This window comes from Astyanax mexicanus, chromosome 20, assembly GCF_023375975.1.
Source record: "Astyanax mexicanus isolate ESR-SI-001 chromosome 20, AstMex3_surface, whole genome shotgun sequence".
Classification (NCBI taxonomy): domain Eukaryota; kingdom Metazoa; phylum Chordata; class Actinopteri; order Characiformes; family Acestrorhamphidae; genus Astyanax; species Astyanax mexicanus.
Genome location: NC_064427.1, coordinates 15,123,680 through 15,140,056, shown reverse-complemented (window position 1 = coordinate 15,140,056; position 16,377 = coordinate 15,123,680). Strand labels below are relative to the sequence as shown.

Genomic DNA, 16,377 nt, shown 5'->3' with positions numbered 1-16,377 from the left:
AAAGGCCTTATCAGTAGTTCCAGTGCTCCACACAGAAGCTTTTAAATAGCTCACTAAATACAGACAAAAGACTGAGATTCTGCTCTATTTATTATATAATGTGGTTATATAATGTGATTGATGCTTGTCATGTTTGGGTCAATAGGCTGCAGTTGAGAGGGTGATCTGTGTTTGAGTAATGCTGATCTGTGCATTATTAGAGCATTAGCTAATACTGCGTTAATATCACCGACACTAAAAGCACAGATGGCTTTGGGCCAAAACAAACAGCTGACCAGATGAGAACATGCACAGGTGAGTATAGTGATTCACACAGTCAGCAAAATAAAGATCAGCTGATAATTATGATTAAGCTCACTTTTACTGTTATAATCACAGTTCACCCTCTGAGTTTAAGCCATTTAGGGCAGTGAACACATGGGACTGCCTCCCTTTATGCTGCCTCTTTAAGTCGTATTGGATATATTTATATATTTATGAGATGAGGGCACATGAATGCAACCAAAAACTCAAATTTATCAGTGGGAAACTCAGATTTTTCATAAGATAAGCCCTGAGTTTCCCAGGTTGGGGGCGTGTCAGTAAGAAGAGATCATGGCAGCAAGTAAACGGTAAAAACTATGCGCTTGTTAGCAATAGTAGTTTTAAGCTGTATAGGTTGTTTTTGAGTTACTCTCTTGGAGTAGGGCAAAATGAACCTCCTGTTTTTTATGATGATGGACCAAAAGTATAAAGAAAAGGATTTTCCTAATGCGTCTATTTCCACCCGACTATAAAACACTCGAACGCATGTCAAATCGTAATTACGACCTCCGACCTCGGACTTGAAGGCCGCATTAGGTCACGACTGCTACTCTTTAGGCCACAGCTGTAATTAGACCATGACTTTCACCTTTAGGACTTGGCTGTCCCTCTTAAGGCCACGGCTACCACCGTTTAGCCCATAGGTTCCACCCTTTAAGCTATGGTTTCCTATGTTGGCCTATTTATGACATGGCTGCTTCCTGGAACATGGCTTCTCTTTTTTAGGCCATAAATGCCCCCCTGTAGGGAATAGCTGCTTCCCTTTAGCCCATGGCTTCTCCACCTTTAAGCTACAGCTGCCCCCCTTTAGGCCATGGCTGCTTCCCTTTAGCACATGGTTGCCTTTAGGCCACAGCTGCCCCTTTAATCCACCACCATTAGGCCATAGCTGCCTCCCTTTAGAACACGGATGCCTTTATTTAGGTCAAGGCAGCCCCTCTTTATAATAATAATAATAATAATAATAATAATAATAATAATAAACTTTATTTATATAGCACCTTTCATTCATAAAATACAGCTCAAAGGGCTTCACAATAAAATTAAATAAAACAGGTAATTGTAAAAGTAATATAAAACAAATAAAACAATAATAATAAAATAATAAAATAGTAGATGATAAAAGACATTTATATTCTAATAAAATATAGAATAAAATAGATTTAAAAAATGATCAAATAAAAATAAGAACAACAAAATCAGAACAGAAGCTAGTAGAAAGCTAAGCTAAACAGGAAGGCATTTTAGTCATAGGCTGACTCTCTTTAGTCATAGGCTGCTCTTTATTCGGCCTCGGGTGCCTTTTAGGCCATCATGGCAGCCCCTCTTTAGACCAAGTCTACCTCCTTTTAGGCTTCTTTAGAACTTGACTGCTCTCCTTTTTAGGCTGAAAAAAGCATCTTAACTTTCAATAATTGTTAAATAATTGATTAAAATTTATTTTGGAGCATTTCATCATATGGTCTATTCATCATTAAAATTTGGACAGCATGTAAAGAACAACTGCTAGATTCTCATTATGTCCCAATCTGGGTGACTATACTGTGCTACACTGATAAGAGTCCTTGGGAAAGACTCTAACTCTATATTGCTCCACCTCTGTAATAAAATATGAACCTAGTTAGTTACTTTGGATAAAAGTGTCAGCTAACTGCCATAAATATAAATGTAAATGTTATCTCAAATGTAATTTTTTTACTACCTGAAAAAATTCTGAAACATCTCAACACAACCACAAGATGGCAGTCTCTACTTTTACTAGATCATCTAAGGGCCTCATTATAAACATTCAGAGATATGTCTTAATCTTTTTGGACACATATATACAGCTTGTCTAGTCCCTGTATAGAAGTATTGCCAATAAAATAGGACTCTTTGAATATGAATTAGCAGGGGCACCATCACTTAGCTCTATATGTTGTAAGTTACTAGATTAATCAGTAGTCCAGTAGTAGTTTTAGTCCTTTGTATGTTTTTGTAGTAATAAAAAATGAGTTGGATATTGTAATGTATCTCCAGTCCTCCAGTACATTAAAATTTATAATAACTACATAAAGAGTTGATCCTATTACCCCTCCAAGCTCTTGGTAAAAAGCACACTGAGTACAGATTTAAACAGAAGATAACTCAAAACCCATACACAGCAGCTGTATCTGAGTGTGTATATGTACACATGATATGCAACTCTGTTGTCAGTAGAAACAGGAAGAGCCGCTGCTCTGCACTTCCTCGTCAGATACACACTGGATCTGCGTATACGAGTCGCACCAATAATGGAAAAATGAACTCATCCTACCATTCAATCTACCTGCTGCAAATCAGGATTACATAACAGAGTAAAGACCAGCTTTTACTATCAGAACACTCCTCCCAACCCTGAGCTCACTAACACACACACACACACACACACACACACACACAAACACTCACTAACACACACACACACACAAACACTCACTAACACACACACACACACACACACACACACACACACACAAACACTCACTAACACACTCACACACATACACACTAACACACACACACACACACTCACTAACACACACACACACACACACACACTCACTAACACACACACACACACACACACACACTAACTCATTAACACACTCAGACACACACACACACACACACACTAACACACATACACACTAACACACACACATACACATACACACACACTAACACACTCACACACTCACACACACACACACTAACACATTAACACACTCACACACACACACACTTACACACACACACTCACTAACACACTCACACACACTCACACACACACACACACACACACACACTCACTAACACACTCACACACACACACACAATAACTCATTAACACACTCAGACACACACACACACACACACACACTAACACACTCACACACATACACACTAACACACACACATACACACACACTAACATACACACACACACACTAACACACTCACACACACACACGCGCCTTTACAGCTTTATACAGGGGAATAAGTCTTTATTTTTTTCCATCTGTCTTTTTATACTATTAGACAGCAGAACTAACAGTATATAAATAAATACAATAATAATAAGGGAAAAGCAGTTCATAATAATAATTACAATGATATGAATAAAGTGAAACAACATGGTTTGGACACTATAGTCACAAGACTATGACATCACTGCTGACTCAACTTTTCGGAACAACCGTTCATGGTGAAACATGAGACAGGAAGAGAGGGGGGGGGGGGGGTGTAGCACATTTTACTTTTTTTGTTATTATTATTATTTTTATATTTATTTTATTATTACTATTGTTTTTATCTTGTTATTATTATTATTATTATTATTATTATTATTATTTTTAGTAGTAGTAGTAGTAGTAGTAGTTATTACTATGGTACAGTGATAATTATTACTACAGTGTTGTTAGCATGTTATAATAATATTATTGCATACTATTAATGCTACTAATGCGTTATTTTAATGTTAGCTTTACTAAATGATTACATCTGTTATTGCCATATTATTATACGTTTTTTATAATATTTGTGTGCTATTACACAATTATTACTATTGTGTTACCATGCTATTAGACCGGTATTACAATGGTATATGTTTTAAATCATATATTAATAGGTATTGTTATTATGGGGTTATTACTGTGCCATTACTATTGTGTCTTTACAGTGTAACTGCTATTTTGTTATTACCATGTTGTTGCAATTGTGTTAATGCTGTGTTAGTATTATTGAGTATTTAGTATATATATTATTACATTTGTGTAATAACAATTGTTACTTACAAGCATGCTACAATGTTAGAAATTCTGCATTATTATTATATGTATATGTTTGCAAGACTATGTGATTACAGTCATGTTGCTATCACAACATAATTACTATTGTGTTACCATGCTATTACAATGTTTTTGTAATAGCATATGTTTTTACTATTGTGTTTTAACCATATTATTACGTTACGTTATTAAGTTATTATTATGGGGTTAACACTATTGTATCTTTACTCTATTATTGCTAACCTGTTATTACCATATTGTTGCAATTGTGTTAATTCTGTGTTAGTATTATTGAGTTTTTAGTATATATATTATAACATTTGTGTTATTACTTACAAGCATGCTACAATGTTAAATATAGATAGATAGATAGATAGATAGATAGATAGATAGATAGATAGATAGATAGATAGATAGATAGATAGAAAGATAGATTAGTGATTTTCTTTTTAAAGAAATTTACTTCTTTCCCTCTCTTCCTGTGTCACCGTTCACCAGGACGAGCTTTGATGTCAGCAGTGATGTCAGCGGTGATGCCATGGCCGTGTGACAGATGAAGGAGTGGCTGTGTGATCATGTGTTTTAGTGACTTCACTCCTGGTCAGAGTCCAGAGCGAGACAATGAGGCGTCCTGCAGTGTCCTACAGCTGCACACGTCCCGGGTCTGCACACTGAGAGACGCTGTAATAAGAGGGTTTAGTTCGGGTTAGATTACAGTGCGTATCATTATTATATATTACAGACACTTTATTATAAATATTATAAGCAGGGCGTCACAGAGCAGGAGGTCAGAGAATTCAACTACAGCTCTACATATATTTAACACAGCCAGTGTACATCTACAGCTGCTCATACTGACATAATAATAAATATAATACTTTATTTATGATTTATGAGCTTTCTATGATCTGTTATAGGTTAAAGCCTCCACTGTTTCGGTATACAACTGGGTCTTTTGTGTCACAGTTGTTTAAACTTTACACTTTTACTAACAATAAGTTGACATAAACAAGAGTAACAATAAAAATTTTCAACATTTATTTTGTTGAAAGATATTATTACACATATAGAGCAATGTTAAATTACACTTTAAATAACAATTTTTGTACATTTTATACAGTTTTCTCTGATGTGTTTGTGTGGTGGGGGGCTTTTGCCTTGTCTGCAGTACAGCCTGGTTGAATAGAGAAGCTTAATAATTTATGAAAAGTGGTAAAACAACATATTTTAAACAAGTATTTTAATAATTTAGGCATTTAAATTTTTAATTTAGCTTTTTTCAAGAGAGCTTCCTGTTCATTATGTCATCTTGTGATAACCCCACCCCTTTAAGAATGTAATCTTTAACATCAGTGACATCACATCCTTTTTTTTATTCTTATTTAAGACATTTTATACTATGGTCTCCATAAAAAGCATGAATTTAAATCAGATTTTTATCAAATGGCAATTTTTGCTAAAATCATCTACCCTGTCTCACAGATTGTCAGGACAGGTTAGAAACATGCACAATAAAAAGGGAAAATAAAAGTGAATATATGATTAAATATATCGTGAAAATATAATTTCTATGTAGTCTAAAGTCTCAGATCTCAAATTTCTGCATATATGAAGTTTTACATTTTAAGAGCTACAGCATAAATTATATTTCCACTGCTCATAAAATATAAACTGTAGCTCAGCTTATATTCACTGATTAATACAGACAGTCAGTTCAAACCTGCCACCCAGAGCTCAGACACATCCTTTCACCCGCTAACAGTGCGCTATCAGGAGTGCAGCTCCAATACTGATATATTTAGAAACATACTGAAGGCTGTAAACCGTTTTATCACATAATCACAGTCGGCCTGCCTGTTTGCTGTCCTTGACATTTACCTGATGTGTCACATGGCTAATGTTTTGGAAATTGTATTGTTAGTAAGTCACACTGCTGCAGATATGGATACAGTTTCTATATTTAATATAGAATATACAGTGAAACAGTAACAGGTGCTGTAAGGTCAGTAATGGTTCTAATCATGTGGCAGCACTGCAATGTCTTAATGGAAAATTGGCCAGCTTTGGATAATGTGAAATTTCTCTCAAAATTAAAGCCAGAGATCTAGTGTCTCTACTGGCTGCATTTATAGTATAATGATGTGCAGCTTTGATTATCTCAATATGTTTAAGAACAAAAAGAAAAATCTGACTGGTTGGAGCTGACAGAAAGGCTACAGTAACTCTGATAACCACTCTGTACAACCATAGAATCCCAAAATTATTAACACTTTCAAATTTGAAGAAGATGAAATACAACAGCAGAAACCATGTCAGATTCTTCTTCTGTCAGCCAAGAACAGAAAGCAGAGGCTGCAGTGGCCCAGCACAAGCGGATCAACCATTAACATCAACCATTTGCTATAAAAAACATGACTAGATCAATGTCTCTCTTAAGTAAAGCCACACAACTTCTGCTTCTGCAATGTGTAGCTCCGCCCAATCCCATATGTTTCAGTGACAAAACAGATGGGTCTGACAGGTTGAAGCAACCTGAACCCTACTGATAGAGAAGAAAATGCTGGGTTCTTCTTGTGTGAAACCAAACCAAACAGAGGGAGAAACGCTTCAAATAAACAAACTCAGCGAAAAACAGTAGTAGATCATTCAGCCTATAATTTTCTCAGAGGACGTCAGAGAAAAACATGTACATGATTGTTCTGGGGGGGGGGGGGGGGGGATCCCCTAAAAACTAATCCCCTCCAGATAGGGCTTAATGAGTCAAATATGATTAGAAAAAAATCAGATTAGGCCTGTTCACACAGCCATGAAAAAAAACAGGTCTGTGCCACATTGAGCAAAAAATCGGATTTGTGAGAGTACAAATGAACCAGAGGTTTATTTTTTAAGTCTTTTATGTTTTTTTTTTCTTTGTGATTTTATTCCCGTCCAGAACGTGTACGTGTTTTTCTCAGACATCCTTCTCAGAAAATTTCAGGCTGAATTATCTACTGTTTTTCTCTGAACTCTGTGGTCCTCCGGTAATTTTAGTTCCGTCCGGACGCATATCTCTGATATTTGTTCACTGCCGCACAGTATAGTTACACTTTGGACAGCCACGATTTCCACGGAGATCCACTTTAAAAACACAACAGCCAGTGGAAATGCTACAGTGGAAAGAGCTACTGAACGAGATGATGTCATGTGACCGAGAAAAAAGCCTAAAAACTCACTGGTCCTCCTGTTTTTTCAATTGCAGTCAGGATGCAGGAGTTTAATCACTGAGTAGAAGTGTGAAATATTTTACACAGAGCTAAAACACACCCAGCAGGTCCCGCCCCTCGGTGTCTCTCTCTCTCTCTCTCTCTCTCTCTCTCTCTCTCTCTCTCAGTATCAGGGCTGCAGCAGTGCTGCTGTGTGAGAATCAGTCAGTGCGCTCTGGGCTCCGCAGTCATGGCGCTGCTGGATCTGGCTCTGCAGGCTTTCTCCATCTTCGGGCTGATTTTATTTATTGTTCTCTGGCTCATGCATTTCATGTCCATCATCTACGTGTGAGTAAATCTCCGATCCGCCGGGCCGAGAGGGGGTTTATGGGGTTTATGAGTCTGAATGAGAAGCACTAGACGTGTCATTCTCTGTGTTATAAGGGTCTGTCAGTGTCCTGTCGGTGTAGTAATGCGGTAAACAGGGTGTGTACTGGTAAATAAAGAGTATAAATATTAATATTTATTATTAAACACAGTGCTGATAGTGTTATTAGGGGCAGCGCTAGCTAAATGGCTAACAGCTACGGTTAGGATTCATTCTTTATACAGATTTAGCAGCAGCGGGTAACGTTAGGTGAAGCGCTGTGCTCGGTGAAGCTGCGCAGTGTGTTCTGGTGTTTAAATTCAGATTTATAAGCCTAAATCGTGTAAATTCTGTGTATTTTTCTCTTCCAGAAGGAGATAATCTGCTGTATCTGTAGTGAGTGAGTGTCTCAGTGTGTTTAAATAGGTTTTATTCGGGTTTTTAGAGGAGAACTGTTAGCGTTAGCTTCTACACGGTTAGCTAGCAGCAGTTCCTCCTCCTGTAACCGGCTTTCTTTCGTTTTTGGGAACTGAGGGTATTTTTAAAGTATTAATGGAGGTATTTCCGCGCACAGAGGCTGTATTATTTCCTTCTTTACCTTAAACCCGTTTTTTGTATTGCCCGTTTTTTATTTTAGCCGTAGAAACCAGCTAGTTTCACGCCTGTGTGTGTAAATAAAAAAGGGTTGTAATTGTGCTTATTTTTAGTTCAAACGTTAAGTTACCCTAACTAGCTGTGTTCGCTTGCTTAGCTAACGTTAGTTAACTAGCTTAATTTAGATGTTTCTGTACCATTCCCTGTTAAATTAGGCTCTTGTGTGCTTTTAAAAACATCTTAAAATATCATGTGATCATTAAAAGTACAGTTTAGCTTTACTGTAAATCAGTCAGTTAACGTTATATCCTGGAAGCTAGTTTATCTAACGTTAGTTTTTTTTTTTAAAATTATGCTCTTGTGGGCTTTTATAACTATACTTTTTAATGATAACATAATGTGTCAAAAACATATTATGTTATCATTAAAAAGTATAGTTATATGGATTAATAATGCAGCTGAGCTAATTATGCAACTAAATATGTTAGCAAGGTTAGTTATTTGATAGGTGATGATATGATAAGCTTGGCTAGAACTAGGTTATGTCATTTACAGGTTAACTAGCTTAATTTAGCTGTTCCTATGTCTTGTTGTTTATGAATTATGCTATATTATGGTCTTTTAAACAGGTCAAAAACACATTGTTATTGAAAGTACAGTTTAGTTTTGATATTGAGCATATTACTGTAAATCTGTTTTGATGTATATTTTATATGATTATGTGGATTTATAATGTAGCTGAGCTAATTATAGCTAGTAGCTTTTTTTGCAGGGCAAAGGTGTGCACAAAGGTATGAATTCAGAACCTAATGTGGGGTTACACATAGGGGCCATTCCCTTCACCCATAACTTACTCTTCTACTCACTGTGTGTGTGTTTAAGCAGTAGTTGTGACTTCCCTCCATATCTCTGTAGAGATCATGTGATGTGAGCTGAGTTGGTTTTAGTCATCTGTAAATAACATAGTATTTTGGCTGAGTAATATGGTAAAAATAGTGTAATTATTATATTTAAAAACATTTTTATGATACACAATATTTATCTAATAAAAATAATCTCAGTACACATGACCACAATCAGTAGTGTCAGATCCTTATACCAAAACCAATACCATCCCAATTTTAGTACATTGATTTTTATTTTAAATGTTCTTTAAACACTTACGATACCCGACATTATATGCATAAAAATCCTACCTTCTTATTGCCTACCTTTAACATATTTATATCTTGATATGTTTAAGAGAAGTAAATATGTACCAGTAATACCATGTGATGAAACCATATATGGATGAAAAGTATCTATAATATATTATTGTGTCAGAATTTATTTCTTAACACCAGAGCACTACTCTGACCCCGCTCTGTTATTTCACACTGACAGAGCACAGAGTCGCTGTCGTTCCCAGTCACTTCCACTGTTATAATATCACTGACAGTTGGCTGTGGAATATTTAGTAGTGAGTAGTGAAATTTCACGACTGGACTTGTTGTTGCACGGGTGCTGCATCCTATCACAGTACCACAGTGCTGGAGTTCACTGAGCTCCTGAGAGACTGAGATCCGTTCTTTCACTGAGGTTTGTAGAAAAGGTCCCAGCATGCCTAGCTGCTGCTTTTATGAAACACCTGTGGAACATCCAGTGATCTGGATTAGTGAGCGAATACTTTTGATGATATAGTCAATATAGTGTATTGAAAGTAGGACTGATGATGTCATGCATCACAAGATTTTGGCCAACAACCTCCTTTTCCTCAGTAAGAGCATTAAAGATAGGTTGTGGCTGGGTCTTCCAGCATGACAATGACCCGAGACACACACGAGACACTTTCACTAATTTGTGTAGAAGCAGTCCCAGCATGCCTAGCTACTGCTTTAATAATTAAACACCTGTGGAAACGAAAGAGATTCAGGAACACCTGAGTTCAGTGTTTCATTTGAGTGAGTGAATAAATGAATAATTGTGACAATATAGTGCACTCTTTTCTTCTTCTTCCTCTTTTGTGATGGTTCTGCTTCAAAATGTCACATACAGTGAATTAAGCTCTATGTTTCACGAAAGGCCTCGGTCTGGTCTGTCTAATCAGAGAGTAAATATACTGGGATGTATTGGGACAGATAGTGCAGTAAGTCAGACTCACTGTCGTGTCTGGAGGCCGTGTGTCTGCTGGCTTGAGGCACGCTCTTCTACTTGGCATTGTTGCCAGTTCAGATTACAATTTCCTAATATAAAGAGTATAGTTATAGAACAATACTGTAAGAGCATTGCTCCTTTCCTCCTGTAGTGTGGAGCTTTACAGTAATCTGTGGTGTGTGATGTGTAGTACTCTGTTATGAGCTGCTATCGGATTCTTACAAGAATCCTACAAGAACTCTGGGTCTGTTTAGCATAGGGCTACACACAGTTTCTGAATTAGTTTCTCTGATTTTGCTATTTATAGGTATGTATTTGAGTAAAATGAACATTGCTGTTTTATTTTTTAAACTACAATTTAGAGCATTTATTAGCAGAAAATGAGAAATGGCTGAAATAACAAAAAAAGATGCAGAGCTTTTAGACCTCAAATAATGCAAAGAAAGTTCATATTCATAAAGTTTTAAGAGTTCAGAAATCAATATTTAGTGGAATAACCCTGGTTTTTAATCACAGTTTTTTTTCATGCATCTTGGCATCATGTTCTCCTCCACCAGTCTTACACACTGCTTTTGGATAACTTTATGCTGCTTTACTCCTGGTGCAAAAATTCAAGCATTTCAGTTTGGTTTGATGGCTTGTGATAATCCATCTTCCTCTTGATTATATTTCAAAAATTTTTGTTAAGTTGGCAAAATCAAAGAAACATAATTTTTATGTGCTCTCTTATTTTTTTCTAGAGCTGTATATTGTGTTTAGGGTTGCACAGACAATTTTAGAGGTCTTAATATTGTGCACCATTCATGTTTCTTTGTAGTTTTTCATTAATTATGTTGCTTTGTCACCACAACATAAATGTATATTTGTATTTGGTTTTTAATTGTGATATAAGGGAATGTGTAGTTATTTTCACTGGATTTCACCAGAATTCGATGATCTGAGATGCCATATTAATAATGCACTTTTTGTAAGACTGGAGTAAATGGAATAAAATTGGGCATATATAATCTTGGGTGGATAAGTTATGGAAAAAATACACAAATATTTATTTTGTATTTAGCAGAATAAATTAAAGCATGATGTCTCGTCTTTGTATTCCTCTCTTATTGTGATAACCTTGCATAAAAAAAGTTTCAGTCTTAAGAAAAATGTGACTAATCACAGCTAATTTTTATATCTTTACAAAAGTAAATTGTGTTACTGTAAAGTTTATTAGCATCAGTATGAATGTGGACAGAAATATAACAGGAAGTGGGAATTCACCTACAGTTTCCCTGTGTCTGTGTCATTAAAGACATCCGTAAGTGCTTTTACTTTAGTTCTTTGTTTTTAGGTGCAAGATAACACAAAACCCAGACTGGTTTCCTCTTAAAAGTAGTTTCTTCTTAAACATTCTTTCATGTCTCTACCAGTTAAAAAAAGATCTTAAGACTAACCACCAGAATTCCAGATCCCTGAAATTTAGGCCTAAACCTGCATTAAAACCACCGCTAATAGAGATTCCCCATCAGGAGTGCAGTTTATATGGCCAGAAGTATTGGGACACCTGCTTTTTAGCCCTGTTAATTTGTTTATTCTGAAATAAAGGTTTTAAAACTGAGTTTATGCTGCATTTGTTGGAATAACTGTCTCTATATGATTTTGGAGCATTGCTGTGAGGATTTGATTGTACTCAGAGATATTGGCATGACTGAGGTCAAGATGTTGGACAAAGTTTTGGATAGAGCTCCATCATGCATTATACCCCTATTGTGTCTGTCTGTTTGTGTGTGTGTCTGTGTTTCTGTGTGTCTGTGTGTGTGTGTGTGTGTGTGTGTGTGTGTGTGTGTGTGTGTGTGTGTGTGTGTGTGTTTGTCTGTGTGTGCGTGGACGAATAATAGCCTGTCAAGCTCTTCAGACTGAGCGTGCTCAGTAATGATACTGTAGTTTGTGATGACTAGCTGTGTTTTTATCCTCTTGCTTCTCTGTGTACACTTCACTGCAAAAATATAAATCTTAGAAAGTGAAATGATCTATTTTCAAGGCAATAAATCCCATTAATGTTTGTATAAGCTTATTTTACTTCTTTTAAGATCTACCTTAATCTCTCTTACTCAGAATTTTCAAATATTTTGAGTAATTTGAAGTCACCAGTCATGTTATTCAGATGTGTGTTTCAAAAAGGATTTTGAGATAATGTGTAATATATAAGCCAATATGTCTCAATTGATTGTCTAGTTTTTTGCCAGTAGAGTTTCTTATTTAATCCTGGAGTTCATCTTGCTTACTTATGAGTATGTAATCAGAATTGCTTGTGACATTATTCTCTAAACATTTACATGTTGAAGTGAATTCACCAGGGATACAGTTGAATCTTTTTTGACACATTAGTTTACCGCCAGTTACTTGCTGACCTTAATATTACCCATTGTGTTTACTCAGCCAGAAGAGCTTAGTAAAGTGACTGAGCTGGTATGTCGACTTTGTTTTAGGAATGTTTATATTTTACTCCTGTTTTATTTATACAGGAAATGTAAATATTACATTACATTACATTACATTACATTTGGCAGACGCTTTTGTCCAAAGCGACTTACAATAGTCAAGTACAATGTAAAATAAGTTTAAAGGTAAAAACATCTTTGGATAGGGATAAAAGGAGGTCAAAGGGGAATAATAGGATAGAGGAGTGAAGGAGAGGAAGAAGGAAATGAGGTTAGAAGTAGTTAGTGTGTTAGAGGTGTTAAGAGAGTAAGTGCTCTTTAAAGAGCTCTGTCTTCAGGAGTTTATTAAAGATAGCGAGAGATTCTCCTGATCTGGTAGTGGAAGGTAGTTTGTTCCACCATTGGGGAACTCTGTATGAGAACAGTCTGGATTGCTTTGTGTGAATGTTTGGCAAAGCGAGGCGACGTTCATTGGAGGAGCGCAGCGGCCGGGAGGTAGCGTAAGCCTTCAGGAGCGAGTGCAGGTAGGAAGGGGCCTGTTCTGTCATCACCTTGTAGGCGATTGTAAGAGCTTTGAATTTGATGCGAGCATCAACTGGTAGCCAATGGAGCTCAATGAGCAGCGGGGTGACATGTGCCCGTTTTGGCTGGTTGAAGACCAGACGTGCTGCTGCGTTCTGGATCATCTGGAGTGGTTTTACTACACAGGCCGGGAGGCCAGTTAGCAGGGCATTGCAGTAGTCGAGGCGTGAGATGACGACCGCTTGCACCAGGAGTTGGGTGGCCTGTTGCGTCAAGAACGGTCAAATTTTTCGGATGTTATAGAGCGCAAAGTGGCAGGACCGAGCAACTGAGGCCACATGGTGCGTGAAGGAGAGTTGGTCATCAACCAGAACACCCAGGTTCCTAGCAACCTTTGTTGGTGAGAGAGAGAGAGAGTCGATGCTTATAGAGAATTGTGTTGAAAAGATGGTTTTGCTGGTATAACCAGAAGTTCAGTCTTTGAGAGATTTAATTGAAGGTGATGCTCCTTCATCCATGAGGATATGTCAGAGAGACACTGCGATATCCGTGCAGAGATTGAGTGATCTTCAGGTGAGAACGACAGGTATAGCTGGGTGTCATCAGCAAAGCAATGGTAGGAAAATCCGTGTGAGCGGACAACCTGACCAAGAGAGGTGGTGTATATGGAGAAGAGAAGGGTACCGAACCTTGGGGAACCCCAGTGGATAAGGAGCGGGCTGGGGACAGATGTCCTTGCCACGACACCTTGAACGAGCGCCCAGTGAGGTACGATCTGAACCATGACAGCACATTGTCTGCGATCCCCATGTTTGAGAGTATAGTTAGGAGGAAGTCATGGTTGACTGTGTCAAATGCGGCCGAGAGGTCCAGCAGAATGAGCACTGAGGACTGACCTGCAGCTCTGGCAGTTTTCAACGCTTCAGTCACAGACAACAGAGCCGTCTCGGTAGAGTGTCCTTTTTTGAACCCAGATTGGTTCTGGTCCAGAAGGTCATTCTGGGAGAGGAAGCCAGAGACCTGATTTAGAACTGCTCTTTCTAGTGTTTTAGAGAGAAAGGGTAGCAGTGAGACCGGTCTGTAGTTGTCAACCTGGGCGGGGTTGAGAGAAGGCTTTTTAAGCAGTGGTGTCACGTGTGCTTGTTTGAAAGCAGTCGGGAATACACCAGAAGTTAAAGAGGCATTGATCGTGTGAGTGATAGCCGGAATGATTGCAGGTGCGATAGTTTGCAGTAGGTTTGAAGGAATTGGGTCAAGCGGACACGTAGTAGGATGGCTACGTGTTAGGAGAGCCAGTGTCTCGTTCTCAGTGAGAGGAGTGAACGAGGAGAAAGCAACGCCTTCGGCGGAGGGACACCGGGCAGTAGAGGATGTAGTAGGACTGCTACATTGTGCATCAGTAAACTGGTTGCTGATGGCCGCCACTTTGCCAGTAAAGAATGAGGCAAGTGTTTCAGCCGTAAGGCATGTAGCCGGAGGAGGAGGCGGAGGGTTGAGTAGTGATTTAAATGTAGCAAATAGTTTCCGGGAGTCTGTGAGAGAGCAGAATTTATTGTGATAAAATTCAGCTTTAGCAGTAGTGAGGTTGGCTGAAAAAGAAGCCAGGAGCAGTTGGTAATTTTTTAGGTCTGCTTGTTTTTTGTTTTTTTGCCATTTTCTTTCGGCAGTTTGGAGCGTAGTTCCCTGAGTGTGTCATTTTTAAGCCATGGCTGCGGTTTGTTTGAGCTAATGGCTCGAGATGTAAGAGGACAGAGGTTGTCCAAACAGGAGCTTAGTGTGGAGCAGAGAGTGTCAGTGGCATCATTTACATTGAGTGATGAAAATGAGCCTGGTGGAGGCATATTGTCAGTCACCAGCGAGGAGTACTGGTCTGCTGAGAGATCTCGAAGATTTCGGCGGAACGAGACCATAGTAGGAGTAGCTGTGGGTTTATTTGAAATATGAACATTGAGTTTCATAAAGTAGGGATCTGAGACGTGCAAAGGAGTGACAGTTAGAGAGTCGGTGTCACAGTTACGAGTGAAGATCAGGTCTAGATGTTTGCCAGCTTTATGTGTTGGAGGGCTGGGGACCTGCTCCAGTTCGAAAGACTGCATGAGGGATAGGAAGTCTGTGAAGCTGGTACTGTCATGGTGGATGTTCATATCCCCTAGAATGAGCATGGGACAATCTTGCTCGGGGATAGAAGACAGTAGCATGTCAAGTTCATGCGTGAATTCGCCCATTTGTCCAGGAGGACGGTAGAGAACAATAATGGCAAGTTTTGCTGGAGTATTAACCAGTGTGGCATGATACTCAAATGTATTGAATATGTTTGCCGGTAATAGTGGAGTATGTTTTAAGCCATTAGCGATTAATAGGCCCGTTCCACCTCCTCGTCCAGAGAGACGAGAAGTGTGGGAGAAGGAATAATAATTGGAAAGAGCCGCCGGAGTAGCAGTATTTTCAGGTTTGATCCAAGTTTCAGTCAGTGCCAGCAGTTGTAATGACTGATGATTCGCATAAGAGGCGATAAAGTCTGCTTTATTAACAGCCGACTGGCAGTTCCATAGCCCAACAGAGAATGAGGTAGTAGTGGGCGTGGTTTGTTTTAGTGGACGCAGGTTAGTATGATCCTGGCGCCTGTTTGTGTTTTTACGCCTTCTGTGCGTGCCGGAAATAACTGAGATGTGTTGGGAGCACATTTTAGGAGGCAGTAGGACGGGCTGCCTTGTCAGTGTCCTTGCTCGGTGGACTCGCGCAGGTAGACTCGCAGGTCTTTACCCGCGTTGTTCTTCACACGAGAGGGTCATCACACAACAGCTGACGCCTTCGGCTGACGCCTCGGCGAGTGTGAGTGACGAAATAGGATTCTAGATTGCGCACAGCTGCGGGCGATATAGGAAATCAGCGCCACCAGACTGTCTTTTAAAGCCGTGAGTAACGCCCCCGAGGTCCGCAAACAGAGAAAGTGTGAAAGAGGGGGTTTGCCACGCCCCGCTCAAGTGAGAATCGCCCAACCTTGTCCGAAAAAGCGCGTTTGCTGTTGCTGCTACAGCGTATCT

General features: G+C 38.7%; 1 protein-coding gene across 1 annotated transcript in view; it reads left to right on the top strand.

The window, feature by feature from the left end:
- The first annotated feature begins 7,469 nt into the window (after nt 1-7,469).
- ugcg (UDP-glucose ceramide glucosyltransferase) overlaps nt 7,470-16,377 on the top strand; it is a 64,223-nt gene continuing 55,315 nt past the window's right edge. The window contains exon 1 of the mRNA XM_022680929.2: nt 7,470-7,642. Coding sequence (XP_022536650.1) covers nt 7,545-7,642 — 98 coding nt within the window. The 5' untranslated portion in view covers nt 7,470-7,544. The remainder of the gene's footprint in view (nt 7,643-16,377) is intronic.